Source organism: Peromyscus eremicus, chromosome 14, assembly GCF_949786415.1.
Source record: "Peromyscus eremicus chromosome 14, PerEre_H2_v1, whole genome shotgun sequence".
NCBI classification, from domain to species: domain Eukaryota; kingdom Metazoa; phylum Chordata; class Mammalia; order Rodentia; family Cricetidae; genus Peromyscus; species Peromyscus eremicus.
In genome coordinates, this window is record NC_081430.1 from 74,133,808 (window position 1) to 74,158,006 (window position 24,199).

The window sequence follows — 24,199 nt, forward strand, 5'->3', positions numbered from 1 at the left end:
TCCTCCGCATATTGGAAGAATTTTATCAAATCCTTTTTCTTAACTCTTATTCCTCTCTCCCTAAGATTACCTTTTCATCTCCTTTAGAAAAACAGCCTCTTTAGATAAATTTTTGCCCATGATCGATGGGACGACATACTTACCTCAAGACTCTCCCGCGTTGCACGAGTGATGCGGTCCGGGCGTCTCTACCCTGATCCTCTCGGGGCCCCTTCCGTTGTCCGTCGTCCGGCAGGTCACCGTGCCTCGAGCCCCACGTTCGGGCGCCACTTGCCCGGCTCCGCGGGCCAGTTTATTTGATGAGACCCGAGGAGGCACCTCCTGAAAGATCAATGGGGGCGAGAGAGAAAGGAGACCAGGCGCGTAAAGGAAGACAGAGACATTCTGAGTTGCGTCGAGGTCTCCGTTTATTGACTGGGTGTTGAGGCTTATAAACAGGGCTTCAGGCAGGGAGGGGGAACAGGGGAAGCACGGAGAGAAGGATGGAAAATTCCTAAGGGAGGGTGATGTCGCTTTGGTCCCAGGCCCCTGCAGCTGGTTGATTAGCAGGTATTCCAGGAAGTTGTACAGCCCGCGGTTAGGCCAGGAACTTCCTGCCTTTGTAAGGTTTGATAAAGTAAGGACACTGCTGTCCGGAATCGGTCCCCAACACCCCTCCCCATCGGGAATTCTAAACATTGAAATGTTCTAGGGACTGGATGTCCAGGAGGCATCTAAAAACATTTGAACTGATTTGGGGAATCTTATTCCCCAATATGATCCTTTCACAAAAGAGTTAAAATGGCAATTCGACCTGCCTAGTTGCTCAGGCCAAATTCTTGCTTTCTCTCTTATATCCCAAGCCCCTTTCTTGGGTCAGGTTTCTCTCACATCAGATGCCCAGAGAAACTTATCTTGGAAGTACAGCATTCATGTGAGGATGTGGTCCCCTGGTTGCGTGCTTGCCTATCATGTGTGTTGTGTGAATTCCAGCCTTCAGCAGTGTAAAATTAAAAATAAATAAAAAACTATATTATTTTCCCATCTGCTTTTTGTTTTGGGGGGGGGGGATTTTGTTCTGTTTTTTTCTTTCTTTGTTTTTCATGACAGGGTTTCTCTTTGTAGCCCTGGCTGTCCTGGAACTCGCTCTGTAGACCAGGCTGGCCTGGAACTCAGAGATCCACCTGCCTCTGCCTCCCGAGCGCTGGGATTAAAAGGTGCAGGCCACCACGCCTGGCTGTGGTGGTTTGAAAGAGAATGTTGGCAATTTACAGGAACATTTTCTTCCATTTAAAAATATTTATTGTATGTGTTTGTGTGTGTATAGCTTGTGTGTACAGGAGCCATGGATGTCAAAAGAGGTAGTTGGATTGCCTAGAACTGGAGTTATAGGTGGCTGTAAACTGCTGTGTAGGTGCGGGAAACCAGGCCTGGGTCCTCTTTAAAAGCAGCAAATACTTAAAACACTGAGCTAACTTTCCAGGTCTTTTCTCTCTCTCTCTCTCTCTCTCTCTCTCTCTCTCTCTCTCTCTCTCTCTCTCTCTCCCTCTCTCCCTCCCACCTTCCCTCCCTGCCTCCCTCCTTTTTTTAGACAGAGTTTCATGTAGGGTAGGCTTGGCCTGGTACTTGCTATGTAGCTGAGGATAACCTTGAACTCCTGATCCTCCTGTCTCCACCTTCCAAGGCTAGAATTAAAGGTGTGTGCCACTGTATCTAGTTTATGTTGCACTTGTACAGACTTAAAAAATAGTAAAGTAGAGGCCTGGGCTGTAGCTCAGTGGTAGAATTCATGTCTAACTGTGGTAGAGGTCCTGGGGGGACATTACCCCCAATTAAACACAAACAAACAGCAATGGAGTCAGAGAAGATTTCCTAATTATATCATAGTGATGTTTGCACAGCTCTGTAAATGTACTGAAAAATCATAGATTTGTATTCTTTAAAATGGGCAGATTTTACAGTATGCACATATACTTCAATTAAACTGCTAATAAAAAAGATTTTCTAATTTAACTAGGCAGAGTGTATTACGTTTGTTTATGCTGCATTTGTTTAATGATGTAACAACGTGTGTTTAATTATGTACAGGTGTGTTGTATTTATTTCATCTTGCCTGCCGAAGGTACCTGATTACTCTAATAAAAAGTGGAGATCCATGGCCAGGCGCCAACTCAAGCTCAAAAAAAAAAAAAAAAAAAAGTAATGTAAAACAGCCCCGAATTTCAGGCAAAAGTTACAAACAAATCCACACACACTTGGGTAGAAAAAAAAAAAAAATCAAGTTCAGTAAAAGCTCTGCCTGGCCCTGGGAATCTAGCCGCTGGTAGAAGCGCTTGCCTGGCATACAAGATCCTGGGTTCATTCCTGGGGCAGAAAGGGCAAGGGCAACCGCATGCCCTGTCATTAGTTGAAACATTCCACTCTCACAATGGTTGATAAATCAACAGCCATGTGGTGAATTTCTAAGGACTTATCTTTAGAACTGTGTGGAAAAAACTGCAACCAGATAAGGGTGAGAATCCAACGTAGTTCCAGCAAGTTCGACCATGACTTTTAAATTATGGAAGGCTGAGTTATACATAGTTCAGTGGTAGCGAGCTTGTCTTCATCTTGTCTATGCCAGGACTGTGGATTGATCCTCCATACTGTCGCTGGAGTTGAGAGTCAGACCCCAGGCCCCGACAATCCGATAATTTAGGTCGGCCACCATCTTTCATAAGCCAACTAAACAAGTAATGGTAAAATACAGAAAAGGGGGATTTATTCAATGGGGCCACATTGGGAAGAGAGACAAAGAGAAGTCTTATCTTCTGGGTCCTAATATGAGGGTATGGCTTAAGTTGAGAGTCATTCTCTTACAGAGCTGAACAGGAAAGGTGTGGATAGTCCCACCCATCACTGTCTAGGCTTCATCCTTGCGAGGTGATCTGTGTTAAATTCGCGTCCCCCGCCCCAACAAGTTTCTACTCTGGCTGACACCAAGCCGCTTCTCCGAAGCACAAGATTCTAGGGGAAAATGCAATTCCCTGGGGGTGCTTTTGCTTCTCAGCAGATGGCTAACCAGCGGGACACAGTCGCCTCATTCCTGCTAGGAGGGTTACAGTGAGGCAAAGTTACCCTGGGTGCTCCGCCACACTCTGGGCTGTGACCAAGTGGAAAGCCGCATCACCGGCTCCAGGTCCAGCACCCGCCACTAGCCCAAGGTCTCCCCGATCAGCTCCTGCCTGAAGAAGCAAGGACGATCCAAAAACCACGCTGCGAGACAACGGCGGCAGCGTACGACTCTGGTCACAGCAACCCGGGGAACTTGCTCAGACAAGCCCATTCCGCCTGGGCTCCGGCCAGACCCCGCCCCCACCGCCACGCCCCCACCGCCACGCCCCCTAGACATGATCTCTGATTGGCTGAAAGCGAGGCGGGACGCTCCCGGCCCGTCAGAGGCGGGCTCTGCACAGGCTCTTTCCACAGCCAGTCACAGCCGCCAGCCAGTCCTTGGCGACCGTCTTCGTGCTGCCTGGGCCCTCCGGCTCCCGCAGACTCTTCAGGGCCTTGGCTGTCAGCAAGCCCCGACGTCCTTCCGGGTCGCCTGCGCACCTTGGCGGCTGGGAGCGAGGCGCAGGCGCAGTGGCTGCGTTTCCCCGGGAGGCTGCTCTGAGCACGTGGGTTGTGCTGTCCCCGGCGCGCGCGCGCGGAGGGACCTGGAACCTGATTTTTTTTTTTAATGCTGGTGTTCATCGTGGGTGGCAGACTAGTCAAGGCCATGGCACCGGCGGGAATCCTGAACGGGAAGGTGGTCTCCGCGTAAGCACCTGCCATTGCTGATCGGGGTGGCGGGCTCAGGGCAGGGCGAACGGGTCTCCATGCACCCAGGTTCTGTGGGAGAGGTGCTTGTGGTGCAATCGAATGGGCTGGGTGGGGAGGGAGGACATCGACATGGCCCCTAGAATCTGAAGAGCAGTTTTCTGAAGCCAGAGAAACACATCCCCGGCCCAATGTGTGATTGCAATCGGTTGCCTGGTGGCTTGCACGCCTGTGTTTTGGCGGCAAGTCCTGGCTTGACCTTTGCTCTCAAAAGTGTGGCCGCTGGCATCTTTCCACCCAGACAGGGGCTGCTTGGAGAGTCAGAACTCAGAAACCCAGCATAGCCGCTTGTCTTGCTACTTGGTGGTGATTCGATTGTGGCTAGACTTGACACGGTTTATTGGTGACAGAGGATCTCTTTCTAAGTCTTTGTTTGTTTGTTTGTTTTCTGACACAGGGTCTCTCCACAGAGTCCTGGCTATCCGGGAGCTCTCTATGTAGACCAGGCTGGCCTTGAACTCACAGAGATCCTCCTGCCTCTGCCTCCCCAGGGATGGGATTAAAGGCTTGTGCCACCATACCGGGCCTAGAGGGTCTCTTCTAATCCAACACATTCCTCATGAGCTGCACCACTGAGCGACAACCCCAGCTTCCTCATGCTCCACGCTTTAACAGCCACCTATCCGTCCTGGCACTAAAGTTATTTTTTTAGTTTGGCTCCTGTGTGCTGTGTCCTGTGTGACTATTCCACATTCCATTTGACCTTACCTGTTCTGGCGCTGCAGATTTGAACGCTTAACTATTGGCATAGTTTTCCAAATGTACTCCCTTTGCCAAATATAATGCCCTTTTGCCTTTTTGGGAGAGAGAGTTGGGACTTGAGTCCTTTAGTGCGTTTGACCACTGGGCATTCCTTGCTTTTTGTTTGGGGAGTTAGGAGAGTGGAGGGGAGAGAGAAGGGTGTATTTTGTGACCTTGTTGCTCTTGGGACATTAGGTATCTGGTTATTTAGTAACTGTTGTGGCTAACGGTAATGGTCCAAAAAAACCCTTGGCTTTGTCAGTAAAGACTTTTAGAGCCTGATAGTGAAACCTTCTGCAGGACAAAGTGATCCTTTGCTGGAGATTGGAAAGGTGAACAGAGGAGAAATATAAATCAGAAGGTGAATCTTGCACAAAGGCAAGGAAGAACCCCACATTTGTGGACTAGAATCCATAATACATACATCTGAGTATTTTTTTCTTCTTTTTTATCGTTATTATTTTTTTTAAAGACAGGGTCTTATGCAGCCCAGGCTTGCCTCAAACTCAAATGTAGCCGAGCCTGGCCTTGAACTACTGATTCAGTGCTTACATCTTCCAAGGGCTAGGATTACAGGTCTGTACCACTACATCAGGCTTTCTTTCTTAAAATAAACCTTCATGTGGAGACTGAAGAGGTGGCTCAGGACTTAGGAGCACTTCTTGTTTTTCCAGAGGACTCAGTATAGTTCCTAGCACCTGGTCAGACAACTCACAACCACCTGTAACTCCAGCTCCAAGGGAAGAGACACCTTCTTCTGGGTACCCATACACAGGTGTGGCATGCACTTATATACACACATGTACATAAATAATAATTTTTTAAGCTTAATATGTCTATTTGAGGTTGGCTACATATTATGGGATGCATATAGGTAGTAAATGTTTATATTTGCTATAGTGAAGTAAATGCATGGGTGGTCATCTCACATGGTTACCTCTTTTACAAGATTTGCTAAAAAATTTACTCATCATGATCCTGGTTACAGTATCTTTTGATTACCCACAGTCCTCAGCTTCTTCCCCGGGTGCTCCAGACTTCTTACTCTTTTGGATCTCCTACTTTGTATTCTTTGGAACACATCTGGTATCTACCACAGCCCTGTTTTATTCTCTAGCTGTCTGAATGGATTTAGGTCCACTGTAAGTGAGATTATGCAGCATTTTTTCTTGCAATGTCAGGGTTGTTTCCCTAAGCATAATGTCCTCGGTTCTGTTCATGATGTGACAAGATCTCCTCTTTTAAGGATGGATAATATTCCACAGTATGCCTACAGTCTCTTTATCCATTTGTCTTTGAGGCTGTGGCTATTTGCTCAGTGGTAGAGTACTTGCCTGGCATGTGCAGTGTTCTGGGTTCAAAAGACTACCTAATGTCCTAAGAGCAACCTTCAATAAGGTCACAAACAATTTAGGTTGTTCCCATATTTTGGCTGTTGTGAATAATGCTACAATTATCATGAGTGTGCAGACTTCTTTATAAGATTGTAATTTAATTTCCTTTTGTTACACATTCAGGAAAGGGATTGTTAGTTCTGGTAATTCTATTTTTTTTTTTTTAATGTCATCTTTGCACAGGGGCCATGCTATCTTCTCTGTATCGTTCCAATTTTAGTGTATGTGCTGCCGAAGTGAGCACTTGTTTTTAATTTTTTAAATTTTGTTTGATTGGGTCGGTGGGAGATGGCTCAGAAGTTAGGAGGACCCAGGTTCAATTCCTAGCACCCACATGGCAGCTTACAATAACTCCAGTTCCAGGAAATCTGACACCCTCACACAGACATATATGTAGGCAAAACATCAGTGCATATAAAATACAATAAAAAATTTTAAAAATTCATTTGCTTTTTAAAAAATTAATGGATACATAGGCTGTACATATTCATAAAGTACTGTATAATTTTTTTAATTATTTTTTATTTTATGTGCATTGGTGTTTTGCCTGCATGTATGTCTGTGAGAGTGTCAAATCCCTTGGAGCTGGAGTTACAGACAGATGTGAGTTGTCATGGGGGTGCTGGGAATTGAACCTGAGTCCTGTGGAAGAGCAGCCAGTGCTCTTAACCACTGAACTATCTCTCTAGCCCCATCATGGAATTTTTTTAAAAACATAAACTAACCCATGTGCTGTAGGAAAGGTGGCATTTACTGGGCTGTCAGCCCCTTCAGTCTTCTGAGGCTGGATTGACTGGGACAGCAGGAGTGGCCACCGGTGCCAGGGAGACCTTAGTGCCAGGTGCCCGCAGCCCATTGCTTCATCTCATTTTGTCTTTTTTTTTTTTTTTTTTTTTTTTTTTTTTTACTGCAAAAGGAGATATCTGATTTTTTAAAGATAACTCCATGCTACTTTTTTTTTAAGATTTATTTATTCATTATGTAGACAGTGTTCTGCCTGCATGTATATCTGCATGCCAGAAGAGGGCGCCAGATCTCACTATAGATGGTTGTGAGCTGCCATGTGGTTGCTGGGAACTGAACTCAAGACCGTCCTTCCGGACAGGAAGGGAGACATGCTCCAAGTCTGAGGAAAGACTTGCCCTCTTCAAAAAGCTCACAGCTCAGGCTTGTGAGATGGCTGCAGGTGGACCAGTATGAATTCATATTTCTACCAACAGTGCACCAGGATTCCCTTTTCCCTGTGCTTCACTATTTTTCCATATATATATATATATATATATATATATATATATATATATATATATATATATATATTATAATCTATCTATACATAATCTCTCTATATAATACATATAATCTCTCTCTCTCTCTCTCTCTCTCTCTCTCTATATATATATATATATATATATATATATATATATGTAGATTCTCCCCTTCCACTGAGGGATGGATGAAGGAATCAAATGGGTTGTCAGGCTTGTGCTGTGAGAACTTTTAGTTGCTGACCCATCCCTTTGGCCTTGCCCTTTTAATAATACACATCCTAATGGATGTGAAGTACTGTCTCAGTAGTTGTAATTTGCTTTTTCCTTGGAAGTGGTGCTGAGGGGGGTGGGAGTGTGTGTGCCCGTTAGCTAGTTTTATGTCTTTTCAACATGTAGTTTACTGAAGTACATAGTTTCTGCTTATGAATATATATATATTCATATATGTTCTCTTTACTGTGCTCTTTTCTTAAAATGTTCCTATTAGGAAGATTGTAGGGTGGTGGTGGCACATGCCTTTAATCCCAGCACTTGGGAGGCAGAGGCAGGCGGATCTCTGTGAGTTCGAGGACAGCCTGGGCTACAGAGTGAGTTCCAGGAAAGGCTCCAAAGCTACACAGAGAAACCCTGTCTCAAAAAAAAAAAAAAAAAAACCACAAAGATTATAAAGAGCTAGGCGGTGGTAGCGCATACCATTAATCCCATTAATCCCAGTACTCAGGAGACAGAGGCAGGCAGATCTCTGAGTTTGAGGCCAGCCTGGCCTACAAAGCAAGTTCCAGGACAGCTAGGGCTACACAGAGAAACACTATCTTAAAAAAACAAACAAAACAAAACGAGATTGTAGAGAGAATAATTTAAGTGTTCATCTTGGCCCGTAACTGGGAATGGATGGTATGGGTATGTTCTGATTGTGGAGAGGAAGTTAGTTAAAAGCTCCATTGAACAAATAGCTGGAGAGATGGCTTAGTGGTTAAGAGCAATGGCTGCTCTTCCAAAAGACATAGGTTCAATTCCAAGCACCTACATGGAAGCTCATAACCATCTGTAACTCCAGTTCCAGGGGATCTGATGGCCTCCATGCATCAAGAACACCTGGTGCACATATACACATGCCCAAACACCCATATACAAAAATAATGAAGTAACTTAGGTAATCTGTGATACATATGCAGTTTTGTTTATGTCTATATCTAAAATACCTAGAAACTTTTTCAATTCTCACTAGCTGTATAGTTTTAAACAAATTTCTTAATGCCTGTGCTGTAATTTCCTCAGATATAAATTAAAAGTAATATCTAGATTATTGGGTTTCTAGCAGAATGAAATGAGGGTTTTAGTTTTGTGAGATAGGGTCTTTCTACATTACCCTGACTGTCTTGGAACTCACTGTGTGGACCAGGCTGGCCTTGAACTCACAGAGATCTTCCTTCTGCCTCCAAGTGCTGGGACTTGAGGTGTGCCACGCCACGCCCAGCTACCTAAATGAATTCTTGACAGAGAAACACTGAAGAGTCTTCCTGATGCATAGTCAGTGTTTAATATTCCTTAGCTATATTCATAGTCTGTAATTGATGTACACGTGAATGCCTCCTTGATTTTCCATTTGAGAGCAGTAGCTGGCTGGAGATCTATCCCAGTGGTTTTCAACGTTAGTTGCATATTAAAGTCACTTGGAGATTTTTGCCTTTGTTAAAAGTGATGAGGCGGTGGTGGCGCACGCCTTTAATCCCAGCACTCTGGAGGCAGAGGCAGGAGGATCTCTGAGAGTTCTGGGCCAGCCTGGTCTATAGAGCTAGTTCTAGGATAGCCAAGGCTATACAGAGAAAAAGAAAGAAACAAAGAAAGAAAGGGAAAAAAGTGATGGGATAGAGGACAAGTGAGATACCTCAAAGGGTAAAGGCTCTTGCCACCAAGGCTGAGAACCTCAGTTTAATCCCTAAGAGCCACACAAAGGAAGGAGAGAACTGACCCTGTAAGTTGTCCCTCTGAAACACACACACACGCACACGCACACGCACACGCACACGCACACTTTTTTTTCTTTTAATGATGTGGTCTGGCATGGTGGGTTAAGCCTGTAATTCTGGCTCTTACGATGAGGAGGCAGGAGAATCGGGACTCCAGGGTCATCCTCAACTGTACTGTGAGTTCCTGGCCAGCCTCGACACATAAGACCCTGCTGCAGGAAAAAGAAGATACAAAAGTGTACCGTCACCATCACAAGCTTGTGTGTCGATGAATTCTTCACATCTGGATGTGCCTGTGCACTCAGACCAAGAGATGGCAGCTGGGCCACCAGGCCTGGGCCCAATAAGTTCAGTGACCTGGGGGGCGAAGACAGGATGATCTCAAGTGTGGATGTTGCCTTGTGGTACAAGGCTGCGATCCTAGCTACTTGGAAAGCTGAGGCTGGGAGAGGATGAATTCACAGCTGCCTGGATTACAGAATGAGTTTGAGGCCAGCTTGGGCAGCTTGGTGAGACATTGTCCCAAATGAGAGAGAGAGAAAGAGAGAGAGAGAGAGAGAGAGAGAGAGAGAGAGAGAGAGAGAGAGAGAGAGAGAGAGAGCTCAACATCCCCTAGCGCTAGAACACGGCCAGTGACTTCCCAAGGAGCGGGGAGGGGCAAGGAGGAGCTGGAGGCCACTGGCACCCTAGAAGCTCCATCTAGTCACCACTCACAAAGGTGAGTTATTATCCTGACCTCGAACGCTGCATTAGTTTTGCCAGTCTGGGAACTTAGGGGATGGTCGTTCATGCAGTGTAAGTCTTGGCCTGCTGCCTGCCCGCATTGCTTCTGTGGTCTCTTTACTGATTACCGCGGCACTTTGTTTTTTTGACTATGTGCTCCCAGTCGTTTGTCTATAGAGCTTTGGGTTTCTACTTTTTGGTGATGTGCATAGTTCTTTATGGATGTTCGTTTATGTATTTTTTTGGCGGAACTCCATACTATCCACATTTCTGCCCATATCTAAGGATAGACTCCTAGGGTGTGATCAGTTTAGGTGGATGTTGTCATTGTTCCGTGGTTGTTTTTACCAATTAACACTCCGTAGGGAACTTTTGAAAACTACCATGATACCTATACCATTCTGACTTCATTGGATTCTCTAACAGTAAGCTACAGGATTATTGAAATTATGAAGTAAGTTTTAAAGTTCATCACATGGTTCTACTTACATGGCATCTTGAAGATCAGACCACTCACCTAAACCCTGTTTTTTGTTTGTTTGTTTGTTTTTTGCAAGATTTGGTGGTGGGTGCATGCTTGCAGTGCTAGTACTTGGGAGGCTGCTGCAGGAGGATGAAATGCCCAGTCTAGCTTGGGCAGCCTGAGAACCTGTCTCGAAAGCAGAACAAGATGCCTTGATGATGCCTGTCTTTAAGCCTAATACTTGGGAGGCTGAAGCAGGAGGATTTTCTGAGTCTGAGGCCAGCTCATGTACATAGTTCCAGGCCAGCCAGGGCTCTAGAGGGAGACCGTGTCTGAAAACAAAAGGTTGGGGGAGCACATAAGAGAACCCTAAAAGGCCAAATCCAGTTTTCGTAATTAAAAATAATTTGGCTGGGCATGGTGGTACACGCCTTTAATCTTGGCACTCAGGAGGCAGAAGCAGTCGGATCTCTGAAAGGCCAGCCAGGTCTACAGAGTGAGTTCCAGGATAGCCAGGACTGTTATGCAGAGAAACCCTGTCTTGGGGAGAAAAAAAATTGACCATAGGTATTGAAAACATTTATTCTTTCTCTCTCTCTCTCTCTCTCTCTCTCTCTCTCTCTCTCTCTCTCTCTCTCTCTCTCTCTTTTCTCACTGTGTAGATCAGGCTGGCCTCTAACTCACCTGCCTTTGCCTCCTGAGTGCTGGGATTAAAGATGTGCACTACCATTTACTTGTTCTGTGGAAGCGTTTGTGGAAGTCAGAGGATAACTTGCAGGAGTCACTTCTTTCCATGTGAGTCCCAGGGATTCCACTCAGCTCATCAGGCTTGGTGGCAGATACTATTCCTGCTGAGCAATCTCGCTGCTCCTGAAAATATTTTCTAGAAAAAGATTGCTCTAGGTACTTTTTGTTATTGTTGTTTTTGAGACAGTGTGTTTAGCCTTGGTTGGCTTGGAGTTTGCTATATAGACCAAGCTGGTCTCAAACTCACAGGCATCTGCCTGCCTCTGCACCCCAAGTGTTAGGATTAATGATGTAGACCACCATGCCTGGCTGTTCTAGATATCTGTGCGTGTGTTCCGGTGGGGCACTCTAATGTACACATTTCTGTTGGAAATATGTCTTAGAGTTGTAGGGATTGGGAAATGCAAGATCAGAATTTAGCAAGCCAATTTACATTGGTGCATTAAAGAGTGGCCAGTCCTTATCAATACAGTCCTCTGAGATAGCTCAGTGGTTAACCTTATTGCTTACAAGGTTGTTTGTACTTACATTTTTCTTCTTCCTTTTTGAGATAGGATCTTATATAACCATGTTGCTGGAATTGCTAAATGGTCTTATTAATAAAAAACCCAGAGCCAAATATTGGGGTAAATGCTGAAAGATCAGAGAGACAAAGGAACAAGCCACTGCCACATCTCACCTCACTAACTCCATGAATCCTCTCACTGAATGTCTCTGAGTCCTCAGCCGAAAGGGGTCCAGCCGAAAGGCCTCTCCATTCGAAAAGGCTTTAGTTCCTGTCTCCTTACGCCTTATATACCTTCCTTTGCCCAGCCATATTACTTCCTTCCTAGTGTTGGGATCAAAGGCATGTATGCTTCCCAAATACTGCTAGCAAAGGCATTCGATCTCAAGTGCTGGGATTAAAGGTCTGTGCCACCACTGCCTGGCCTCTATGTTTAATCTAGTGGCTGGCTCTGTTCTCTGATCTTCAGGCAAATTTTATTAGGTTACACAATATATCATTACATAGCCAGGCTGGCCTTGAGCTTACTATGTGATAGGATATCTTTGGACTTCTGATCCTGCCTCCCATCTCAAGCATGTGTCACTACATAGTTTTAAGTTTTTGTATTTGTTTAGTGGGTGCTGGGATTCAAACCTAGGACCTTGTTAGGCAAGTGTTCTGCTATTAAATGGCATCAGCCAAGCCTAAGAATTTTCTTAATAAATTTAATTTATAATTATGTGTGTGAGAGAATGCTAGCATACTTGTGCCATGGTTCACACATGGACACCAGGGGACTGCTCTGTAGAGGTGGTTTTTTCCTCTACTAGGGATTCCAGGGATCAAACTCAGGTCCTCAGGCTTGCCCAGCAAAAACTAACCCATTCAGCCACCTCCCTGGACCTCGGGAATTTTCTTCAGTGTATTCCTTTGGTGGCTGTTTGTCACTTTGACCTTTCTGGAGAACTTGACTCTGGGAACTGGTTTGCCTGTTGACCGTTCTCAGAGAACAAGAATTCTAGGAGGAGAGATGATGGGCTGCGTGCTTGGGCCATACCTGTGGGAATCCAGAACCAGAGGTGTTCTTACAGCTTGAGCGGGATGAGCTGTACATACATAGAGGCTCTTAGTAGTAAGTTGCCCCCACTTTTCCTTTTGCTGGGCCAAAGACATCTCCCACCTTCCCCCCACCCCTGAAATTAGAGACTAAATCTAGGGCCTAATACTAACCCCTGAACTATGATCTCCTTAATTCTCTTTTTTACTTTTTATTTTGAGATGGTTCCCATTAAATTGCCCAGGCTAGCCTTGAACTCATTCTGTAGCCCTGGCAAGCCTCAAACTTGCTATCCTGCCTCAGCCTCTCAGGTAGACTTAAAGCCCTCTGCCACTAGACTCAACCTTTTTTGTTTTTGTTTCTTGGGGGAAGGTCTTACTGTATACCCCACACTATCCTGGAATTTGTGTGTGGGGTTGAAACCTGAGGATGGAGACAGCGATGTGTTCTCTTGGGTGTTTACTCTCTTAATCAGCGGTATCTGTGTGCTTTCTCTATGCCAGGATATCGTCAAAGCCCAGGATTCCACTAGCGAATAAAACAGCCCAAATTTCTCCCTCAGAGTTTTTGGATGGTTACATGGACATGATAAATTCGATGTCAGGTGACAAGAGGTGTCAGGGAGACCCAATTGGGGAGGAGAGATCTGCTGTCACAGGGGATTTCTGTGGTATGGGTTCAGTGTTAATGGGAATGCAGGTCATGTTCTTTGTCAAAGTGACCAGTGCACTTGGACTTGGCTGGGACCCCATCAGTGTTATGGGGAAGGCGGCTCTGAACCAAAAATACCGCGTGCCTTGGACCTTTGACCTCACTAGTTAGTTATTTACTAGTCTTGGGTCAGCAGGGACGGCTCATGGCAAACTGAGTACCCCTCTTGAGTGAGTGGCAGAAGCTAACTCTGGAGGTGAAATGTTCCCCATGTGTAAGAGTGAACAGTGTAAGAGGGGGCGTGGCACAGGGGGAGGGTCTGCCCGTGTCAGAACCACCTTGCTCTGGTTTTTAGCGGAGAACATCATTCTCCCAGGGGTCTGTTTGCCTTTCCCTTTTGTTTGTTTATAATTAACCCTGTACCCTCGGTTAGGGGCACTTCCTTTCATTGGTCCCTCTTTCTAAAAAGACTTCTTAAACTGGGCAGGGTGGTACACTCTTGTAAGCCCTGAACTTGGCAGGTAGATGTAGGAGGATCAGGAGTTCAACGTCATCTTCAGCTACATGGTGAGTTTAAGGCTAGCCTGGGCTATCTGAGACTCTGTCTTAAAAAAAATTTTTTTTAAGTTAAAAAAATATTGAAGTGTAGACAAGGAGTAAATAGAGTGAATGTAAATTTATTAAGGAAAAATGAGAAAAGAACTCCCAAGAGGGTGGAAGGAGGATGTCTGGAATCAAACCTTCCTACCTGTTGGCCAAGTTCCTTTTCCTCCTTGGTGAGTTCTTTGCCACAGCCTGGGTAGAAAGATGCCACTTTGCATTCCTGCTGTCTCGGGGAGTCTTGGAAGATAGAGGAACATCTGTGTAAAGGGTTTTTACCAGAGCTATCAGGACTAACCTGCACTGCCTGGCACTCAGGATAAAATGATCTTTCATTTGGGTTTTGGTGTTAAATACTGTTTACTAAGCAAGCCCCCTAGGGCCCAAACCCGCCAAGCATGGTGATGCTCGCCTTTAATCCCAGCATTCTGGAGGCAGAGGCCGGTGGATCTCTGTGAATTCAAGGCCAGCCTGGTCTACACAGTCACTTATAGTCTAGCCAAGGATACATAGTAGGATTATCTTATTAAAAAAAACAACAACAAAAAACCTTTTCTATTTTGGAACCGGAGAGATGGCTCAGTGATTAAGGACTAAGAGCACATACTGCTCTTCCAGAGAACTGGGGACTGATTCCTAGCAACCACCTGCAATCTGTAACTCCAGCTTTCGGGGAATCTGCCGCTTCTGGCTTCTCCAGGCACCTGTACGTGCACCTATACACAAAGATGATTTTTGAAAGACCCAAATTCAAGCCAGGCGGTGGTGGTGCACACCTTTAATCCTAGTGCTTGGGAGGCAGAGGCAGGCGGATCTCTGTGAGTTCAAGGCCAGCCTGGTCTACAGAGCGAGATCCATGACAGCCAGGGCTACACAAAGAAACCTGGTCTTGAAAAACAAAACAACAACAAAAGACCCAAGTGCCTTTTAAAAAAGGATTTTGTTTTGGTTTTTAAGATTCATTTTGTTTTTAATTGGGTGTGTTTTCCTGTGTGTGTCTGTTGTGTGTGTGTGTGTGTGTGTGTGTGCGCGCGTGTGTGCGCGTGCGCGCGCGCGCGTGCGCGTGCACCCGTGCATGGGGCCAGTGTCCATGGAAGCCAGGAAAGGGCGACAGATCCTCCGCAGCCTGTGAGTCTGTGAGCCATCAGATGTGGATGCTAGAAACCACAGGGGTGCTGAGCCATCTCTTCGCCCTAAGCCCTTTTACCTAAGGATTTCCTTTAGTCTTCTCTGAAGCAGAAACGTGGGTCTTTGTGGGGCTCTTTCTGGGGTACTGGCTCCTGCCCTCTTTTTCCCCTTCAAGCAGATATGTTTTAGACTTCCGTGTCCACCAGTGGCAATGATGTTTACAGGGGTCTTGTAACTATTCCTTGTCTCCACAACAAGCTCTGACAGCCAGATCTACGGTTGGGTAATGGGAGACAGCGAGACTAACTCTGGTGTGAAGCCTCTGCTGGAAGACCCATTGGCACGACTTTTCCTTGTTGGCATATAGTCGGTCACAGCTTCTTAGTTGTATGCAGAGCTGTCCCATCTTGTCTCCTAACTCTGTCTCCTAACAAAACAGTGGCTTAATAAGCCAAGTGTTTTGTTTGACTTGCAGGATTATTTTTAAAAACTAGGGTACATTGCAACACACTCATGTCTGTAATTATTCTTAAAAATCTGGATGTCTGACTCTTTGAAAGGCGATGGAAAGTTTAACCGTGTTGTGTTCCCTATTCTGGCAGTACTGGGCATTGAAACTGGGGCTGTGCGTGCCAGCCAATAGCCTGGCCGCTGAGCTACATTCCCAGCTCTGTGGTCTGCATGCCTCATGCCAGGGGCTTGTTGGATCTGAGTAGGTGCTCATCCTGTCCTTCCTGGAGTAGGGGAGCAGTCAAGGAGTCGGGGCTTCGTTGTTCAGGAATCTTACCCTTCGCTGTATTTTCTGACGGTGTTTATCTCTGCTACCCTTCGCTAGTGAATTTATAACTCATCTGTATATTTGTTTGTTTGCTTATTCATTTATTTATTTTGAGATCGGGTCTCACTCTGTTCCCACCGTGTGGCTTCTAGAGATTGACCTCAGGTTGTCAGCCTTGGCAGCAAGCTCTTTTATCCACTGGGCTATCTCACTAGCCTGGGATCAGGCTCTCATTCTGTAGCCCAGGCTAAGCTAGAACTAACAGCAGTCCTCCTGCCTCGGCTTTCTGAGTGTTAGGATTATAGGCATGAGCCACCACTGCTGGTTTTGAATTTGATAGTTAAACATTTTATATTAATTTATTAAGATGTTTTTATTGGGACAGTGGGTTAGGAACCCTGGCTGTTCTTCCAGCGGACCTGGATTAAATTCCTAGCTCATGGTCGCTTACAGCCATCTGTAACTCCAGTTCCAGGGATGTCACCCTATTCTGTCCTGTGCAGAACATACCAGACACACACATGGTGCACATACCAACATTCAGGCAACACCCGTGGACATAAATAAAATATAGAAGTCTTTTCAAAGTTAAATTTTTATTACGTTTATTTTGTGTGTGTGGTGGTCTGCCCTTACACTTATTTTTATTTGGTGGAGGTTGGAGGGGAGAAGCTTGGTGTTGTCATGCCACCGCCTGTGTGCGGAGGTCAGAGGACAATTTGTAGGGAGTCATTTCTCTCCTACCATGTGGGTCCCAGGGATTGAACTCGGGTCGTCGGGCTAGTCAGCAGTGACTTAATCCACTGACCCATCCCTTCATCCTTAGAGCCTACTGTGTTTGGTTTTGAGACAGGGTCTCTCTGTTATGTAGCTCAGGCTATCCTGGAACTCTATGTAGACCAGGCTGGCCTTGAACTCATAGAGATGCACTTGCCTCTGCCTCTTGAGTCCTGGGATCAGAGGTGTGCGCCACCACATCCCCATAGTCTACTTTTTAAGTAATACGTTTTTGAAGCTTTTCTCCCCCAAATCTATTTGTTGCACCTCTGACTTCTACCCACTAGGTGCCAGCATCATCTTAAAACGGCACGGTGCCCGTGTCTTCACTTCTTGCGTCTTATCCCCTTGGCTGGGATTACTTTACGGGTGCTCATCGGTCAGAACCAAAGAGACACGAGCGGTACACTGTGGCTTTGGGGTGTCCTTGCACACTTCAGTCCTGATTGCTCCTACACAGAGACTGATGGATGTCTTCCCTTAGATTGTAGCTGGTTGGTGAGGATTGCATGAATCTGTCCTGAGTAGTTCTATCCGGGGACCAGAGTATTTCCAGTTGCTTCTTTTGGCCTCATTTGGCTCTGGAGTCCTTACATGGAAGATCTAGCCCAAGGGCCATGGAGAGCCATGAGAGGCTCCTGAAAATGATGTCTTAGGAGATTGTAAGGAGTAGGAAGTTTCTGGAGATTATGGGCTATCCAGATTGAAGGACTCACTACCGTTTGATTTCGTGTAGCTGTGAGACCTGCCTCGTGAAGCCAGGAGAGGTTGTGCTTGTGGCTTCTCTCCATGCAACTTTTTTGTAGCTCTCAACTTCTGTTGCTCCAGCGGTAGCGGACTCCTGGCTTTCCTCCTTCTTTATTTTAGGGTTCTTCGTAGCCAACCCAGAAAGCAAACGCAATAGAAATAGAGAAGGCTTATTAAGAAAAAGAAAGGGGGGGGGGAGTGAGATGGCTCAGTTGGTAAAGGTACCTGCTACCAACCTGACGACTTGAATTCAAGACCTACGTAGTGGGAGGAGAAAATCGACCCCCTAAAGTTGTCCGCTGACCACATACGTATTATGGCGTACACCCACAGTAATTTTATTTATTTATTTGTCTTTAAGACAAGGTCTCACTACGTAACCCTGGCTAGCCTGGACCTCATGTATTCCAGGCTAGCCTTGACTTACAAAGGTTTGCCTGCTTCTGCTTCCCAAATACTGGGATTAAGGGTGTCTGCCACTGTGCCTGGCACTCTCTCTCTCTCTCTCTCTCTCCATGTGTATATATATATATATATATATATATATATATATATATATATATATATATATATATTTTAAGGCCTAGATTCCTGTGCTTCATTGGTTAGCCAGCTTAAGTGATGTCTTAAAATGACACCCAAGGTTGGCCTCCAACCTCCACACACCGGCATGTTCTGCACACCCATGTGAATACCCACATGCAAGAGAACACACACACACGTTCACGGAAGAGAGAGCTGCCTGTTGGGAGAAGTTTAGGGAATCAGTGTAACTAGTTTCCAGCTAAAACCTTTTCCCACCCCCCCACCCCACCCCCTTAAAAAGGAAACTTCAAGCTTAAGTTACTTTGAATGGTAGCACAGAACTCTGGAACATTCCGTTCTATGGTCTTACCCTACTGAGCGAAGCCAGTGTTTTCTAAATCACCACCTATGGTGCTACGTTCCCGTGGCTTTGCCACCTGCCGAGTATTTTTATTTTTATTTCTCCCTAGACCTCCAGCTTTGGGTCTCAAATGCCCTCTTACTTTTAGAAGATTGGTAAACAGATGGACTGTGTCGGTACGTGATCTGCTCTGGGCGTTAGAATACTCTCAGGTAGTTGTTTCCTGCTACCATTTCACGGTCCCCGAGGCTCTGAGCCCGTGTGTAGCTGTGACATTTTCGATGTGCTTCATGCAGGTGTATCTAGAATCCTGTCTTTTTTTTTTTTTTTTTTTTTTAATTAACCTGTCAGCAGCAATGTACTCCATCTTGCCTGGATTCTGCAGTGGCTGTGCTTTCTTTCTAGTACCTCGGATTATAACACCCCTGGTCCCTTTCCAATTCAGCAACCAGAACAAACTTTTAACAGTGGACAACTGGCCATGTGACCTGAGTTCAAAACCCCGGGATGGCCTCCTGTCCAATCAGAATAAAATCTGCTCTCCGTGCTGGCCACTGTTCCCCATTTCCAGGTGGCCCTCAGCTGCCCACTCCAGGGTCTTGGCACTTGCCCATCTTTTTGCCAGTTGACTCGAGGAAACTCACTGGCCTCTTGGGAGCCCGTGTTTCATTTGTGAGTGGCATAAAGAGAGCCTCTCCTGTCTTCCTACTTGACAAGGGGGTAATCTCAAGTGTCCATCTGTTTCTACTGTGGTTTCTTTTCTTCTTTTTTCCTGCTCTCTTTGAGATGTTTTTTATGTTTTGGTAGTAATTGTACAGCATAGGTTTTGCTTAGGTTGGGATAAGGTAGAAAACTTTTGCCTACCACATGCCCCTCTGCCCTCCGACCCCATTTTTTGTTTTTGGGACACACTCTCCTGTAGCCCAGGCTAGACTCAGGCTCACCATGTAGCTGAGGATAACCTCAAGCTTCTGACCCTCTTGCTTCTACCTCCCAGCTGCAGGGATCAAAGGCATGGGCCCCATGCCCGGCTTGCATGATAGAGCGCTGAACAGGAGCCACATTGCGTTCCTCCTGTTTGTGTCCTTGGCCCTAAAGTGCTTTGTACCGACAGAGGTTAGCGGGAAGGGGGTTGGGGGAAGAGGCAAGCCTGGGAAATCGACCCAGAGCTCCGAGCTCCTCCTCAGCTGCCAGGTACCGGTCCACAGCTCATTGTCATTGACAGGGAGCCGCGAAGCCTGGGACTGCTGGAAGTGGAAACTCGTGAGCTGGGAGACAGCCTCTTCTTGTTTCCTAGTAGAGCTGCGTCCATGATCCAGTCAGAGCTGGTTTAAAAACAAACAGAGTGAGTTCCAGGAGAGGCAGGGCTGTTACACAGAGAAACCCTGTCTCAAAAACACTAAAACAACAAGAAGAAAAAAACTATGGCCTATTCTTTTTTTTTTTTTTGAACCATATTCTTGTGTTGAAAAATGCTTTGAAAAAAAAATAAGGTTACTAACTAGAAATAAAATTTGGAAAATTTGACTAAAACTTAGTGAATTTTTTAACTGAGACAGTCTTTGCTCTTTACTGGCTTGCCTGATACATCTGTGTAGCTCAAGCAATTTGCTTCAGTCTCGCTGAATACTGGGATTAGAGGAGTCCCTCCCTACACCCAGGTTTTATTTAAGACAGGGTCTCTGAGTTGCCCAGGCTTGACCTTGAACTCACTCTGTAGCCCAGGCAGGCCTTGAATTTTTGATCCCCCTGAGGAGCTAGGATTACTGACCTGAGCCACCATATTGTTTGGTGTTTGGCTCTTTTAGGGGGCGGGGCTGCCACCCAGCTCCCTAATAAATTACACATGGAGGTTTATTCTTACTATGAATGCCCAGCCTTAGCTTGGCTTGTTTCTAGTCAGCTTTCCTTAACTTATCCTGTCTACCTTTTCTCTTACTTCTGTAAATCTTACTCTTTCTCCGTGACTTGCTGTGTAGCTGGGTGGCTGAGTAGCTGGCCCCTGGAGTCCTCCTCTATCTCTTCTTCCTCCCAGATTTCTCCCTCTGTATATTCTCTCTGCCTGCCAGCCCCACCTATCCTTTCTCCTGCCTTGCTATTGGCCATTCAGTTCTTTATTACACCATCAGGTATTTTAGACAGGCCCAGTCACACAGCTTCACAGAGTTAAACAAATGCAACATAAACAAAAGTAATACACCTTAAAATAATATTCTACACCACCACCAGGCCTGGCTTTTAACACCATGGTGGTCACTAGCCTGGTCCAGAGAAACTAGTTCCTGTGTTGTCTATAACTGCTGATGTCAGCAGTGGGAGCGCATGGAGAAGCAGAGCCGAGAGCGTCCCAGTTAGAGGAAGGTTGCAGTGTGCCAGCTTCTGTTTGTATATCAAGTGTAGTTAAGGTGGGCACTAGGAAAGCCAGATACAAAACTGGCTCTCCAAGGGACGTGAGTCCTGTGGGTAATTTGGATATGCATTTATTGGTATGATTTAGTTGACTGGATGCTCTAAAGTATTGAAATAGGTATCCTGATAAACTGGTTTTTTGTTTTGTTTTGTTTTTTTGTTTTTCGAGACAGGGTTTCTCTGTGTAGTTTTGGTGCCTGTCCTGGATCTCGCTCTGTAGACCAGGTTGGCCTCGAACTCACAGAGATCCACCTGGCTCTGCCTCCCAAATGCTTGGATTAAAGGCATGTGCTACCCCCCCCCCCCGGGGCATTATCTTGGTTTCTTAAGAGGTTAGCTCTCTCTTTCTCTCTCTCTCTCTGTCTCCCTCATTCATCCCTCACTTCCTTCCCTCTGAGATGGCTCACTATTCTAGTCTGGCTACAAACTTGCTATGTGACTGAGGGTGACCTTGAATTTCAGCTCCTCCTGCTCCACTCCCTGGGTGCTGGGATTGTAGGCTTTTGCCACCACTCCTGTCTAGGTTTTTTATTTTGTCTTTTTGAGATGGTCTCACCTTACAGCTCTGACTGACTTGAAACTTGCTATGGAGACCAGGTTGGCAACTCTCCTGCCTCGGCTTCCCAGGTGCTGGGGTTGCAAGTGTGTGTCACTATGCCTGGCCTAAATTCCTTTGTAAGGAGAATTATTTCTTGAATTAGGATACAATAAATTCATGATGAGTTTGGAGTGGTGTCCTCTGATCTGTCCCTCAGCCTCATGTGACACCCTGTGACTGGTCACACTAGAGTGGGTTGAGAAGTTATAAGCCAGAGTTCTCTGCTCTAAAGGCTTCTTAAGACAGCATGTGGAGAGTGGAAATGCTGAAGAGCAGAGCCTTCCGGAAGCATCCAAGTTTTCGTTTATTCACTGTGGGATTATGGATGCCATCCGCATCCGTGGATTCATTTTGTTTTTAGAGGATGGAACCCAGGGCCTTCCTTGCACGTACTAGTCCTGTGGTCTACCACTACACTGCACTTCCACCCCAACTAAGATTTTAACGTTTTTGTTGCTTAATTGTGTGGATGCATGAGAGTGTGGCAGGATCAGATCCAATTCCCCTGGAGCTGGGGTTACAGACGGTTGTGAGCCGCCTAATGCGGGTACTAGGACTCCATCTTGGGTTTCTGCAACAGCAGTTATCTCTTAGCTGTTAAGCTGCCCCGTCAGTCCCCAACTGAGATATTGTAAATCACCTCTCCCCATGCTTACCTCTTGGTTCAGTAGATGTTAGAGACCGATCCAAGTTAAACTGAGGCCTGGGAAATGGGTGGGGAGGCCGTGAGATATGGCACACCAGGTAATACCCATCAGTGAAGGTGACTAATTTCCAGGAGATGCGTCCAGTGACCTGCCTCACTTATGCTTGCCCGTGAAGGAAGCGGTAACTCACACCTCTTCTTTCCCCTCTAGGCAAATAAGGGAGCGTCTGAAAAGCCAGGTTACTCACATGAAGGAGCAAGTCCCTGGCTTCACACCTGGCCTGGCCATCCTGCAGGTAATGTAACACCCTGTTCCCTTAAATGCCATCCTTACCCAGCCTCTCCCCAGCGCGAGGGGCAGCAGCATCTCAGACTTCTCTTGGGAAACCTCAAACACACCATGGTTTCTCATGGCGGGCTCCCTTCTGCAACCCAGCTTCCGGGTGCCGGTTTATCCTGCTCTATGCCCGTGGGGGTGCCCTTTCTCTAGGCACGTTCGTCTTTTTTGTTGGTTTGGAGACAAGGCCTCATGTATCCCAGGCTGGCATCAGAGTTGCTATATAGGCTATGCAGGCCAAGATGACCTTCAACTCTATAATCTTCCTGCCTCCACCTCCCAGCTGCCGGGATTGTAGACATGTGCCACCTTGTCTAGTTTCGTATGGTGCTGGGGATGGAACTCAGGGCTTCCTGCATGCGGGGCCACCCCTTTACCCACCGAGCTGCGTCATTAGCCCTGCCCCTTAGGTCTTAGGACCCTTTGTACTCTTAAAATTTAAAGAGCTCATGGAACTTAGCTGCTAATAGTTACGTATTGGAAATAAAATTTGAGGTGTGTGTGTGTGTGTGTGTGTGTGTGTGTGTGTGTGTAGTACATTTAACCCTTTTGTTAAAAGATTTAAAAAAAAAAAAAAAACTGGGTCTCACTGTGTAGCCCTGGCTAGCCTGAAATACCCAGGCTTCTAACTCAATGAGCTCTATCCACCTGCCTACCTCCTGCGTGCTGGGATTAGAGGTGTGCACCACCATGCCCTGCCCTAAAGAATTTTTTGTCTTTAATTATCTGTATAAGTCTGTATCCTTGTGTTGGTATGTGTGCATGCAAATGTGAGTACCTCTGGAGTCCACAAGGAGGTGTCAGGTGCCCTGGAGCTGGCCTTAGTGATGGTTGTAAGCTCCCAACATGGGTTCTGAGAACCATATTCTGTTCCTCTTTAAGAGCAGCAAGTGCTCTTAACTGCTGAACCAGCCCCTCCCCCCCAAATTAAGTGTTAAATAGAATTTATTTCAAAATGGCCAATAGGAAACTCTTGGTATGTTAACATAAACATTATGGAGAAAGAACTTTGTTTGAGACAGGCCCTACTTTGTACCCTAGGCTGACATTGAACTTCAAATCCTCCTGCCTGGGCCTCCTTAGTACTGAGATTATAGGTGATTATAACATACCCAGTTTAGGACATTTTGGTAGCAAAATTTGGGGAGAAGACATAAATTACATGTTTACATTTTGGGTTCATTTATTTGGTGTGTGTGCATGTGTGCGCATGTGTGTGCATGTGTGCACTCTTAAGGAAGTGTGTGTATGTGTGCACTCTTGTGGAAGTCAGAGGATGACTTTCAGGAGTTGTCTTGATGAGGGTTACTCTTGCTGTGCTGACACACTGTGGAAAGAAGCATCTTGGAAAGGCAAGGCATATGTGGTTTATACGTCTAGAACCCCAGTCCACTGAGGGAGGCTAGGGCAGGAACTCAAGCCGGCAGAAACTTAGAGGCGGGCGCTGATGCAGAGGCCAGGGAGGAGTGCTGATTACTGGCATGCTCTTCGTGGCTGCCTCAGCCTGCTTTCTTGTAGTATCCAGAACCACCAGCCCAGGGATGGCACCACTAACGATGGCCTGGACCCTTCCACATTAATCACTAATTTTAAAAAATGTCCTACAGACTTGCCTATAGTCCAATCTTCTGGAGACATTTTCTCAATTGAGGTTCCCTCCTCTCGGATGAGGCTAGCTTGTGTCAAGTTGATATAAAAACTATCCAGTACGGGAGTCATTTCTCCTTCCACTGTGAGGGTCTTGGACCAAATTCAGGTCTTCAGGTTTGCTAACAGGTGCTTTTTCCCACTGAGCCATCTTGAAAACTATGTACTGTTGTGTATAATAGAAGAGCTGGATCCTCTTCTGTTTCCACGTTGGTCTCTGGCTGTGTGCTGTTCTGATTGAAATATGTGAAGAAAACCTGGCTGGATTTGGAGCTCAGTGGTAGAGCACTCACCTAGCATGTAGG

At 46.1% G+C, this 24,199-nt stretch overlaps 1 protein-coding gene and 1 pseudogene across 3 annotated transcripts in view; one reads left to right on the plus strand and one right to left on the minus strand.

The window, feature by feature from the left end:
- Window positions 1–24,199, plus strand: part of Mthfd1 (methylenetetrahydrofolate dehydrogenase, cyclohydrolase and formyltetrahydrofolate synthetase 1) — an 87,217-nt gene that overhangs the window by 9,850 nt on the left and 53,168 nt on the right. For 2 of the 3 annotated variants that reach the window (XM_059280005.1, XM_059280006.1), the window contains exon 2: window positions 22,122–22,206. In XM_059280005.1, the coding sequence (XP_059135988.1) occupies window positions 22,159–22,206 (48 nt within the window). In that variant the 5' untranslated portion in view covers window positions 22,122–22,158. Of the gene's footprint in view, window positions 1–3,587; window positions 3,781–22,121; window positions 22,207–24,199 lie in introns of those variants that run through there. The other variant, XM_059280004.1, reaches the window with a different exon arrangement.
- Window positions 6,119–6,219, minus strand: LOC131924848 (U6 spliceosomal RNA; annotated as a pseudogene).